At 35.7% G+C, this 13,817-nt stretch overlaps 1 protein-coding gene across 1 annotated transcript in view; it reads left to right on the top strand.

The window, feature by feature from the left end:
- Nucleotides 1-13,817, top strand: part of LOC106070185 (transmembrane channel-like protein 3) — a 40,934-nt gene that overhangs the window by 20,156 nt on the left and 6,961 nt on the right. The window contains exons 8-17 of the mRNA XM_056014871.1: nt 1,177-1,316; nt 5,467-5,614; nt 6,319-6,418; nt 7,361-7,467; nt 8,793-8,902; nt 9,433-9,502; nt 9,755-9,985; nt 12,317-12,445; nt 12,900-12,967; nt 13,496-13,624. Of these exons, the coding sequence (XP_055870846.1) occupies nt 1,177-1,316; nt 5,467-5,614; nt 6,319-6,418; nt 7,361-7,467; nt 8,793-8,902; nt 9,433-9,502; nt 9,755-9,985; nt 12,317-12,445; nt 12,900-12,967; nt 13,496-13,624 (1,232 nt within the window). The remainder of the gene's footprint in view (nt 1-1,176; nt 1,317-5,466; nt 5,615-6,318; nt 6,419-7,360; nt 7,468-8,792; nt 8,903-9,432; nt 9,503-9,754; nt 9,986-12,316; nt 12,446-12,899; nt 12,968-13,495; nt 13,625-13,817) is intronic.

Genomic DNA, 13,817 nt, shown 5'->3' with positions numbered 1-13,817 from the left:
TTGGTCAATGTACCGATACATTCAGATTACTCTATTGTTTAGTCATACATTGTATTCGTCTTATTGGGGGAGGGGGCCCACCAATATATTCTTGAACCCGGGCCCACGGGTATCATGCTACGCCACTGGTATTAGCCTATATAAGATAAGTAGACATTGAAAACAGTCATTTTATTTCGTCACATCCTTTTGAAGTACTTTCTCACAAAAACATTCACAACAATTAGTTACACAATATAAACATATTACCATAACTTCACAGGTAGAAAGACCTCGGCTAAATAAACCATTAAAAAAAACAAAAGCACATGATATCATTGAAACACAGCTCCCATCACTTGAAGAACGTTTTAATGAAAGATCTATTTCCGACACATATAAACCCTAAAACATATAAAATACTTAAAAACAATCTCGCATTACAACGACAAATGAAGTGGTCAGCTCCTGTCCATCAAGTCTAGGACAGAGAGAGTTAAATAGTTCTTTATTACGCTTTATTACACTTTCAGTCAGGGTGTTTCGTGGTCATTTGTTGTCACTGAGAAGCCTAATTCATCAACCACAGGCTGTCTCTCTCTCTGTCTGTCTGTCTGTCTGTCTCTGTGTGTGTGTGTTTCGTATGTGAAGGACGTTCGTGTCTGTACCTACATTGTTATTGTTCTAATAGTAATAAGGCTGAGGTGGACAATGGACTTCATTCACCAATCGTAGGCCTAAACAAATAACATTTAGTCACGTGATAATATTGATAAAACAACGAGGGAAAAAACTTTCACGTGATAGCCATTGTGTATTAAATGTTAGATCATAATTTGTAAAGAAGAGATAGAGAATCACGTGGCTAAATGTTGTTTGTTTACGATTGGTGAATGAGGTCCATTGTAGTCAAACTGAATTTCCATTTATTTAAACCAATAAAATTATCTTAATAGCTGTTTCTAATAGATTTAAGAATCTTAATGATTATAAAACTAATTAACTTCTTTGTTGCAAGAGAGACATTATAATCCTTTTTTTTTTTTTTTTGAAGGAATGTTTGAATTAATAAGATAATGGAAGATAATTGGGTGTGACGGTTCACGGTTCAAAATAATATATTGGCCTACATTTCATTTCTAGATTACATGTCCTAATTGTGCCTTCTTTTGTTTATCCATGTGTATTCTTCCGCAGGGTGTTGTCAAGTATTCGCTCGTATTTTACGGATACTACGGTAACGCCAGAACAATAGGCAGTGGTTACCGTTTACCTTTGGCTTATCTGCTGGCCAATCTGGCAGCTTTTGCCTACAGTTTTATTGTCGTCCTCAAAACGTAAGTCTAACATTCTCGTTGACAAATAAATTAGATATCATTTTTAGAAGCATACGGCCAGTTAGTTATTAAAGCTGCTTTTTAAAGAATTACTTTAGTCTGTTGGGGCACCACACAAGATCTGTTGACCGTCTTTCTCCATTCCTCTTTGTCTTCTACCTTGGACAGAATCTCTTTCAATTAGAGATGGGAAACGAACCAAACCCGAACCGAACCTCACTTATAACCGAACCGAACCCAAACTTTAAAACTGATCGGAACGAACCGAACCGAAGGAACTGTCCTTACCTTGACCGAACTGAATCAACGATTTTTCAATATTTTTTAGTAAGAAAAATAAAAACTTGGTCTTAGTGAGATGATTAGACAGTTTTTTTTTAATTTTGTAAAACTCAACTGGATCATTTTGAGGTCGTCTACTTTTGATTCACCGCGATGGTAACATTTAATATTTATGCGTTAATGAAATGGGAGAGCCGAAGAAACGAAAAGTAGACTCTGAATGTAGAAACTACCAGGAAAAGTGGACAGATTTTTGCATTTTTATGGAGCACGAAAATAAGCCAAATTTTTTTTATTGGTATGGAGATGTTTGTGGCTGTTTTTAAAGAACGTAACTTTAAACAGCATTATGAAATCAAAAACATAAACAAATATTGCGGCATTCTTTGTTTGAACCACTAAGAAATAAAATTGTTAAGAAACGCCTAGAGATTAGAGGATTGACGGGAATATTTACTGAGAAGTGACAAATAAAATGAGTGGGCGGTAAGATCTTGCTACAGATCTGCTCACATTTTAAGTAGTGAAATGAAGCCTTTTTTCAAACATGCGTGGAATGCTTTAGAAGGGATTACTATCAGTGATGGAAGAAATGTAACATGGAAATAAAAATGACAATGACATGACAATTAGAAATCTCAATTAAAAACTGAGAGATAGAGCAGAAGAGCTTGAAGTGTTTACCATTAGCACAGACATATCTGACGGCGTTCAACTCTTGCTACTTGTTAGCAGTACGAAAAGCAATTTTTAAATCACAGAAAAGATATCTGCTATGAACCCACAAGCGGAATAAGGTGAATTAAACATTATTACATGTACCTAATTTTGCTATTGCCTAATTTCATAACATCAAACCGAACCGAACTTTAGACCTGACCGAACCGAACCCGAACTATACTCGTCATCGAACCAAACTGAACTTAAATCTGACCGAACCGAACCCGAACTTTAAAAATAGGGTTCGATTCCCATCTCTACTTTCAATAGCAGGCCGTCCATTCTCTTATATTCTCTTCCCATCGCTTTCCCTGTCTCTTCTTTTTCCTGGTACTGTTGCCTGTGGTGGGATATGGAGACTTTTCAAAAGCAACAAAAACTAAAACTTTCTCTCATACTCAACATCCGGTCCGGGCCATTCTTCGCAGCGATTCACTCATTTAATGCATTAGCTATTCACAATTTGACATGTTACAGGAACTATCAAAATAAGACAATGTTACTGTCATAAGTTATCTCCCTCATTCCATTGAAACTGTATCATCTACTAATCAGTTTTTCTTTTTTTTTTAGCTGGTGTTAATTATATACATGTGCACTTCAAACCACGAAACATCATTAATTCTTCGTCCATAACACCAACTCCACTGCTCAATGTGTATTTAAGGGTCACTCTTCTGTGAGGGAGTTGCGCTTGGTAGATGATGTTCATGATAGCTCCCCAGGGCGGCTTTAAGCATTATCCCATTTCCCTTGCGGGTTGTTCCGTGAAGTATTCGATCTTAAATAGCCAACATTAAAGTCAATCAGCGTCTGGATCCCAAGAGGCATCGAGTTATCTTCCTATAATTGATAATCGATACCGTCCAGAGGTGAACGCTAACTCTTAATCCATACTGTTGACAGCTAATAATAGCAAACGATTCACATTTACACTTGGCTTAAATTGGACGTGGGTGTGAAGTGTGTGTGTGTGAGAGAGAGAGAAAGAACTATGTGTCAGTGAGTTGACAGATGTACGTAAAGTGGCATTAGCGTTAGAGAGAGTGTGTTTGTGTGTGTTTTTATGTATTCGTAATCGGGTGCAATTTGGAACAAAACTTAATGTATGCATTATGGTGTACTGATAGGATGCAGTTGGGTGCAATTTGGAACGAAAAATAAGTTATGCATTATAGTGTACTGATAGGCTTTTTCTCCTAAATCTGTGTCAGGGGCTGACACCCATGTCAAATGTTTTCCATCATGTAAGCTTCAGAAATACATTCTCCTGGCGCATACAATTCAGTTACTCCTAGTAAGAAGAGCGCAGGTCAGATAGATCTAAATCAAATAGGTTTTGAACAGGCTGATACTGAATTGTGGAGTAGATCATCCCCTTCCCCCATACCGTGGAGGCGCGGTGGCTGACCGGTAAAGCGCTTAGCTTCCGAACCGGGGTCCGGGGTTCAAAACCTGGTGGATTTTTAATTTCGGAATCTTCGGGCGCCTCTGAGTCCACCCAGCTCTAATGGGTACCTGACGTTAGTTGGGGGAAAAGTAAAGGCGGTAGGTCATTGTGCTGGCCGCATGACACCCTCGTTAACCGTAGGCCACATAAACAGATGACCTTTACATCATCTGCCCTATAGACGACAAGGTCTGAAAGGGGAATTCTTCTTCCGCCATCCCTTAGTAAAGTGGTTCTCAAATTTTGTTTTCTTCGAGAACCCATTTGAATAATCAAAACTTGCCCACGGACACCTAAGTGAGAAAGCTACATAAATCCATACTATATAAATTACAAAAGCCAAAGCATTTGAATTTTTTTTGTTTAAAATAAAAGTGTAAAAATGAATGACTTGAATGTGATTGGTGAGATGTTATGAGTGTAGGCCTATTTATGTCCCGCTCAATGTTTGTAAGTAGCAACCGCAAATCTCCACGAGCTCCATTTCTAGTCGGCTTCTTTTATTGCTGATGAGACTCATTACGGCACAATCAACACAATCGTCACCCCAGCTGCAACATATGCATGTGAAACATGGAAGTCATCTGTCAAAATTGAGAAAAGACTAAATGTGGCTCAACAAAAATGGCTGAGACGGATTTTGGGAGTCAGTTACACAGATCGGGTCTCAAACAAGGAAATCCTATGCCGAACTGGGAGTCGAACACTTTGTGAGGTTGTGACAGAACGCCGCATGAGGTTTGCGGGACATGTTCTGCGACAAAATGAAATACGCATACCAAGAGTTGCGATGACATGGAGGCCAATACGAGGAAAACGCAAACAGGGACGCCCTCGTATAACTTGGCGTCACACTTTCATGGAGGACCTCAGAACATTGGACACCAGGTGGGAAGAGGCTTCAGACATTGCCAATGACAGATCTTTGTGGAGACAGCTTGCCGCCCAATGCGCCCAACGACGCGGGAGGACCTAAGTCTAAATAAGTCATTACGACAACGTATTCACGTTCTAGCTAATAGGAAAATGAGAAAGCAGTCAACAATTTCTGTACAATGATCCATAATTTAGACCATAGAACTGGAATCTGTTGTTTTTTTTAACCCAGACTTTGTGGTATCCTTGTTGAAACATTGGTTTAAGTTCCTCTTTGTGGATATTTCAATAAGCTGCTCCTGTGTTATTATGGATTCATCTATGTATGGGATCTGAGTTTGTCCATGCGCTAAAGGGTTCAATACTCAGTCGGGAATATCCATGTGAAGAATTGTTAAGATCATCATACGATAGTTCTCAATAGACATGTAGTTTGTGGTGAGTTCATTATCATTCAAGTTATCTAATCGGATAAACTGGTTTTCAGCGAAGAAGTTGTTTAAGTGTAGACAATTTTCATCTTTCGTCCTTGATTTAAAAAAAAAACACCCTCCCACCCCATCTCAGTTTGAGAAACACTGTTAAATGAGGTTGACCAAAAGATTTTGTGACATTGCCCTCCTCCCTTTAAAATTAACCTCCCCCCCCCCCTGTGATAACAACAAAACCTCCGCCACTGAAACCAATAATCGACATGGTCCAGACCTCGACATCAAGGTCTTTTCCCAGTTCTTCTAATGTGACACATATTGGCTGGTATAGATTTTTGTTTTGTTTATGCTGAAATGTAAGTGGAATTTTTTTGTTATTTTGCCCCGACAGAATGGCTACCAACTCCAGAAACAGTCGAATGTCCAACACGGACGACGAGTACACATTCTCCTGGAAACTCTTCACAGAGTGGGACTATATGATCACCAATCACGACACGGCCATCACAAAGCACGCGTCCATTACGACTGTCTTCAAGGTGACACGTGACGCGATTAATCCCAGCATGCATTTGATAGAAGAACTTTTGAACCTAGCATAATTTTAAAAATATCGATATCAACTAATCATACTAGATCTATTTAGTAACATTTTATTATCATATAGACTTTTCTCTAATTTTATTTATTCTCCCTTCTCTACTTTTCTCTATTTTCCCTTTTTCCTTTTCTTTCTCTCTTCCAGATTCTCTCTTTTGTTTCTTCATCACTTTTCTTTCTTCCAATTTTCTCCCATTAATTTTCTCTCCTTTTCTCATCTCTCTATTCCTTTCTTTTCGCTCTTCATCTATTTGATCTCTTCATCTCTTTTCTCTATTCCTTTCTTTTTTCTCTTCATCTCTTTTTTTCTCTTCATCTCTTTTCTCTATTCCTTTTATTTCTCTCTTTATCTCTTTTCTCTCTTTATATCTTTTCTCTCTTTATCTCTTTTCTCTTTTCATCTCTTTTCTTTTTATTTAAGCTTTCGAAAGAGTGTGGGAGCCTACACAAAAATCTTGTTCCAGGGCCTTCCAATACTTAAATCCGGCCCTGGTTGTCTGAGTACTGTATTGTCGTATGTTGTTTGGTCTTGTGTTGTTAGTGTGTTATAGTGTCAGTGGATTGGCCTTATATTATCTCATGATTATATTCTATTTTTAGTACTTTACTCTCATACTGTATGATGTTTTGTTCCCTTCTGCAGGAAACAATTCTGGAAATAAAAGTAAAATCTAGAAAAGAAAACAAATGGAAGATTTTATCTATTAGGATCACCTGCAACATTGCCATTGTTTTATTACTTGGTAATTAACCAGTTTGTTTTTAAGAACCCACAATAAAGGTTTTTTTTTTTTTGTTATGTTCTTGTAGAATATTTGTATTACACAAATAACAAACTAGTGTTTAAGAGGGAAGACATATTAGGAACTCCATTGATTACGTAAACACAAGCGGTGTTGCGCTGACGCGCTAGTGTGCAAATGTACATATAATATACCAACATGTTACAGTTCTTTTCAAAGAAGGCACTATAAAGACATTTAAAATAGTTGGTTTTACAGAAGCCTTTATAAAGTCTTATATAATAGCCGGTTAGTTTAAAAATGAAGGCACTATAAAGGCATTTATGACAGTAGGTTTTATAGAAGCAACTATGAAGACTTTTATAATAGAGAGTTCGTTTTAAAGAAGACACTATAAAGACTGCAAAACAGTGATGCCCAACCTAATTCGACCAACTGGTCATTTTAATTTCTGACACTCGTGCGTGGGCCACAACATGGAATAGGTACACAAACAAAATGAAAAGGACTTGAAAAATTATTGTACTAGAAACCCGTGGGGGCCTAAGACTTAATTACTTAATGGGATCTTTGAAGTTTTTTCTTTTTTGTTTCGTATTGAAAACGGCTTCATTTCTGTAATTAAAATGAGAGCAACATTGTAGCTAGCTTTACCATCGACACATTTTGGTAAATATTCTCATAAATCCTTCAAACTCTAGGCTTAATTTAACACTCTTTTATTCGCGGCTCAAATAAAAAAAATACCGCCATATTTATGGATTTTCTACACTTTATGCCAACGTTTCGGCGGGCCAGATAAACCACGCAGTATTTTGGGCATCACTGCTTTAATAAATTGACTAATTATTAGTAGTATTATCATAACTCTTGAAAGCTAGAACAAAAGATATATAGCATGAAAATTCATAAGTGTATTCACACCTCTTATTTGAACTTCAGCTCTCAGTACCTATGTAATTCAACTGAGTGTTGAAAGGTCTCGACAAATGGAAATTCGCCAACGTAATGATCCATCCTACGAACCTGGAGTCTGGGAGGAAAATGAGGTTTGATACGAATTCATTTTTATTGTGATAGGCCAAAATGGATTCAAACCAAGTAACTGGTCAAGTTCGAAATACTCTGAAAGACACAAAGATAAAGGCACATTCCTCGTCCCATATGCTAGGACAAATTTGTTCAAATACTCCTTCTTCCCTAGTGCTATTAGAGCATGGAATGGGTTGCCTGAGCTAGCCAGGAAAACCAGTGACTTGGCAGAATTTAAGTCATGCATGATGCGTAGGACGTAATCATCTTCTTTTTTGAAGTAACGTCTGTATTATATAAAATAAGATAAGAAGAAATCTTCTATTCAATAGAATGTTCGAAAAACGTTAATATTTGTTAAAAGTTTGACATGTTTCGGATGTTCCTTCCGAGCTGAAGATAATTTACTTCCTAGTCTTAACCTCCCGCAGGACGACGGGGGATGGCAGCGGATAGTGTATGAGCCAGAGATCATCGAGAGGACCGAACGACAGTCTAGCTCGCATACCATTTGACCAGGCAGTCAATCGTTTGCTAGTGCAGTATTTACATTAAGAAGATAGTGGTTACCAGACTTCCGGTAAAAAATCCTCATTTTTGAGGTCTCGTCTTCCGACCGGCATGAATTGTTCTAAAACATGAAAATTTTCAGCTTTTACTCTGTTGTTTTATACAATGGCATATTATCCAACAATCCAATGAAATCTTTTACATCTTCTGGTTTAAATACTCAATCTCACCATAGACTATATATTACTCATAAATGAAGTAACATCATGCATACACAAATAAAACGAGTACGGTAGTAAGAACAGAATAATTAGTAGACCTGCTTATTTAATGATGTCCTTATCTTATCTTATATAGCCTAATACAGACGTTACTTCAAAAAAGAAGATGATTACGTCCTACGCGTCATGCATGTTAACCAATGACTAAAATTCTGCCAAGGGAAGAAAGAGCATTTATACAAATTTGTCCTAGCATATGGAACAAGGATTGTGCCTTTCTCTTTTTGTCTTTCTGAGTATTTTATTAGTTGTTGTTTATTTTAATTGAAGATTAGGGTATGGTTCAGTGTTTTATATATAATTGCTACTTTACTTTTGAGTCTTCTGTCCTGAAGGCTTTCTAAATTTAGTGATTTTACTAAAGGTGTTATTCTAGTCATGTGTGAATATTTGTTTGTTATGAATCTCATACTGATCTATTTTGTTTCTGTTCCAGTTTCTTGATGTTTTCTTGAGTTGAGGGGTTTACAATAAGAAATAAAGAAGTGTTGCTTAAAAATTTAACTTTTAAGATACTACTACAATCAAATATTTTTAATGACTTATTACAGCTGACTGTAGTTATGACTTTGATCTCCATGATATTTCCAGCATTTCTGGACATCATCGCATTGATTGAAAAATATCATCCCAGGACGAGTTTACAGTTGATGCTGGGAAGGTAATTCAAAACATCTTTTAATGAGTTATCCTTTAAAGTTTAAACGCTTATACACAAATATTCTTAGCCAAATCATAATTTCAATTTAAACTTTAAACTCAAATTTTCAAAGGAAAAAAAAGAATTTACAGTTTAAATAGGTATCTAGATCTAGATATATATTTTATTTGTAAGTAGGGCATATTATTTTGGAAGTCCTTACAACTGGAAATATGTCATAGTAATTACCTATGCAATTGATTCAGAAACTTTAAATCATTCATTATTTCCTTCTAGATGTGAATCTAGTATAGTAGTATATTATATAACTGATCTAAGCATAAGAGTAGGCCTACAAATATGATTACACTTGAAAGTTTGGGCCTTACCTAAATCTGTTAAACATTGTTAACATATAATACAGAGTCTACATGTACATTCTTCTTAATGTATGACATTGCTGGTAACGTTTAAACTAAATTTAATATTTAGTGAGATAGATTTCCACATCTGTTGCAACTTTAACATTTTGTAAATAATTTTCTTTGCAGAATTTTTGTGTTGAACCTTTTAAACCTGTACACCTTGTTCATAGCATTATATAATAAGCAACAGGATTTGGTAAGTTTATTTTACTAATTAATTATCTTTTAAAATACCTAATTAATCCACACATTATAGAAAAAAAAAGGTGATACTTAGAGAAGACTTAAAGTTAAAACATAGAAGCTTGAATTTAGCCCGCATTTAGCAGTGGGTTTATTCCTTAGCCCAAAATATTTAACAAAACGACTAATTTATTTTTTAGTTTCTTTAGCGTACTAATTTATACATACACACAGAAATTTGCTAACATTTCTTTCAATTTTGCAGCTAGCTTCCATTTCAGGGCTGCAGTCCAACGTCACAGTTCAAAACAACTGCTCTTCAACTTTCCAAATTACAACTGTGGCACCTATTGCCACTACTATGTCTCTGTCTGATCTACACAGTGATGACACTACAGTAGCAACCATCTACAATACAACCAACAGAGCATGTGTCAATGTCACAGATATACCTCTAAAAGTAAAAGAGTTCTGCTGGGAAACTATGATTGGTCAGGTAAGGTATTAAAATAGACTGGAGTCGACCCACGGCGTAGCATATGCCGCTATTTAGTAGGGCCGGCCTTAGGCCACTGCAACCTATGCGACTGCAGTGGGCCCTGTACTTTCATAGGACCCGTGCTAATTCTAGGTGTTAATTATTAAATTAAACTATTTTATAATTTATAACAGATTTCTTGTGGTCTCCTGATTTACCATGAGCTCCTGGAAATATTCTGAAATTGCAAAATATATGTAAAAGTGCTGGAAATCTCCAGAAATTATTAAAATCTTTTGAAAACTTATAAAAATCTCCTGAAATATAGACAAAATTGTCATTTTGGGGTGTCATACAATATCTAAAACGCCAGTCCTATGCGTGATAAAAAAAACGGCATTATACAATACCCATAATTGAGGAATCTGGTGAAAGAAGCTTTTCGTGCCTCAAACTAATGAAGAATTACTCGAAGATAGATTGAAACATTTTGTAATTCTTGTAATTGAGCGTGATCAATGTAGGAAACAGAATTTTTATGATATACTATTACTATATGACTTTGCTACACAGAAGGCTCTTAAAGTAATTCTGTAGGTAGTAAAGAATGAATAAAATGCAAAGAAAAATTTATTTTCTGATACAAACTCTTTATTTTCACTTATTATCCATATCCTTACCCAAACTTGGCCCTGGGCAATCTGTTTCGCATAGGGCCCGCAATGGTTAAGTCCGGCCGTGCTATTTAGTGACAGGTGAAAACAGAGGAAATTACTTTTTCTCCCTCCCCCTCTCTTTTTTTTTTCGCCATGAAAGTTACCTGGGGTAACTCTAGTCCAACTTGCAGAAATAAAAGAGTTATCTTTCCATGATGCGTGTCCCCATGGTCGGGCGATGAAGAGAATTGTATAAATAGATACTTGAATTAAAACAACAACACTTTCGTAATGTAAACATGTAACAAGATTCTTTAATTAGCCATCCTGGCTCTTAGACTGTGTCCCATATATATGGGCATAACTCTTCATACAATATACCTAAAAGGGGAATAACACAATATTAGGAAAGTTAACGTAGGGGGCATAACGTTTCATCAACGTAAGGAAATGTTAATCATGATTGGCCGGATTGGGAAATGTTATCTTGGTCTCATGACATGAGATATGAGAAGTAAGGTAACAGTTTCGTCAATAACGTTTATCTTAAAAATACGTTAAGTTAAAGACCATACTTACCTTTAGCGTTAAAGAGTTGAAATTCATCAGATACATCTCTAGTTATTTTTTTTAAATATATTTTTTTATCTCTCTGTCCTTTTTTAAGGAGCTTCTATTATGTGTGTTGATTTTTTCTACATAATGGTTATAAAAATAATAATAATAATAGTAATATCTTTATTATCCATGAAAAAAATTGTTGTACAATTTATGTATTAGTCATAATGAAACATTGTATTGTATATTGTATTGTATGGATCCTTCTGGTATGAAGACAATGAATGTGACCAGATGAATTACTTTTAGTTTCCTCTTAGACTGGGCAGAATCTGGTGTTACAAATCAAGCCAATTTTGGAGAAGCAAAGTTTCCCACAGTTTGTGCATGTAAATGACTATAACAAAATAGTCATAGAAAACAAAATATACTATTTTACCAGTTTCACTAACATTACATGTGAAATGTTTATATCAGATAGTTAGATTGTAATTAATAGTTAGATTCCCAGGGAATCAACTTCATGATTTAATATAAGAAGAAACTATTAATAAGCCTAAAATATAATACTTTATCTCTTGTATTGTATTTCAATATTATATTATAGCTTTTATATAGCGCTACATTCATGCGTATAGCATGCTCAGAGCGCTTTTGGTCCAATCTCTTTTGTGGACCAGTGGGGGGGAGGGGGCATCTAGGAGTTGGTTTTCCATGCTGCCTTTAGGCGCTCAGTAAACACAACCTTGCCCGAGTTGGGTGTCGAACCTCAAGCCCCCTTCTAGGTAGCCAAGCCAAGTTCAAGCGCACTTGGCCTCTCGACCATGCTTCCCACAGGAGGGGGAGGTGCAAAGGGCTGAGAGGTAAAACACTTGGCTTTCAAAAAAGATTGTCCCAAGTTCAAATCTTGGTGAAGACTGGGATTTTCAATTCCTGGATCTTTAGGGTGCCTCTAAGTCCACCCAGCTGGATACTGGACATTAGTTGAAGAAAAGTAAAAGTGGATGGTTGTTATGCTGGCCACATGACACCCTAGTTAAACGTGGGCCACAAAACCAGATGACCTTTACATCATCTACCCTACATCTGAAAGGAGAACTTACTCTACTATATCAGATAGAATTTTTGTTTTCAGGAAGTGTTTAAATTAACAGTCCTTGATATGGTAGCTCTGATAGCTCAGCACTTAGTGGTGGATGTCCTCAGGACCTACTTTGTACGATACTGTAATAATCTGTGCTGCTGGGACATTGAGAAAAACACTGTGAGTAGATGAAATAAAATAATCGTATGTAAAACATTTTTCTCTTAAGGTCATATTTTACTTAAGGAATTCTTCTTTAATTAATTATGGCACACCATATAAATGTGAACCTAACTGCTAATGCAAGGGCTTAACTTTCTTTGTACTATATTTAATAAAAATGTTTAAAAATTAAAGTATGTAAAGGCTCATTTGATTTGCAGATCTTAGAGATATAGCATTACATGTTTACATTTCTTCTTCATATTATTATTCATATTTCACATTGAAATTCATATTTCACTTACAAATTCATATTTCACATTGAAATTCATATTTCACATACAAATTCATATTTCACATTCAAATTCATATTTCACTTACAAATTCATATTTCACATTCAGATTCATACATCACATTCAAATTTATATTTCCCTTTCAAATTCATATTTCATTCAAAATTGTTTGTTGTAGCCAGAATACCCAGAGTTTAAAACAGCAGAAAACATTCTTCATTTGATCAGCAACCAAGGCACTGTCTGGTTTGTAATCTAAAAATGCCATTATTAGTTTAAAAGTTGGAGGTATAAAGATTTGTAAAAGTGCCATTGTAATGAAGCTTTGAATATTTAAAGAATTTCCAAAAAAAAAACATTTTACTTATGTTTTTAATTAATTGTAAGCTCTGTTCTGTATAAAGCTAATAATGTATTGTATGTGATTTTTTTTTTATTTTGAAATAAATATTCATTATATTTAATCCTGTTGTATATCTAAGCTTGGTGTTTTGATTTGTCCTACTCTGGCTTCACTAAACTGTTCATATCTGTTGTATATTTAGGATTGGTGTCTTGTTTTGTCCTACTCTGGCTTCACTAAGCTGTTCATATCTGTTGTATATCTAGGCTTGGTGTCTTGTTTTGTCCTTGTCTGGCTTCACTAAACTGTTCATATCTGTTGCATTTCTAGGCTTGGTGTCTTGTTTTGTCATGGCCTGCCATCACTAAATTATTCATATCTGTTGTTGTATATCCTGGTCACTAAATTGTTCATATCTGTTGTATTTCTAGGCTTGGTGTCTTGTTTTGTCCTGGTCTGGCTTTGCTAAACTTCATCAAACTGTATATCTTGGTTTACTTCCGATGTTGGACAGTATTGTGCTACAATGTACCAGAGGAAAGAATCTTTAGGGCCTCAAGGTAATTAAATGCAACTATGTATCTGTTTGAAAACATTCATATATTGAGCTAAATGTCACAGCATCTTATAAGTTTTACTCATTCATCTCTACTAACACTTTAACTTACTTAACTTAATCCTGTGTACTCCCTGGAGAGGATAGGGCAACAACCACACCTCTCCACCGAACTCAGTTCTAAGCAGCTTTCTTCA

Source organism: Biomphalaria glabrata, chromosome 16 (assembly GCF_947242115.1).
Source record: "Biomphalaria glabrata chromosome 16, xgBioGlab47.1, whole genome shotgun sequence".
In the NCBI taxonomy this organism is placed as follows: Eukaryota; Metazoa; Mollusca; class Gastropoda; family Planorbidae; genus Biomphalaria; species Biomphalaria glabrata.
The sequence above is the reverse complement of the archived record's forward strand: the minus strand, read 5'-3'. Positions and strand labels throughout refer to the sequence as shown.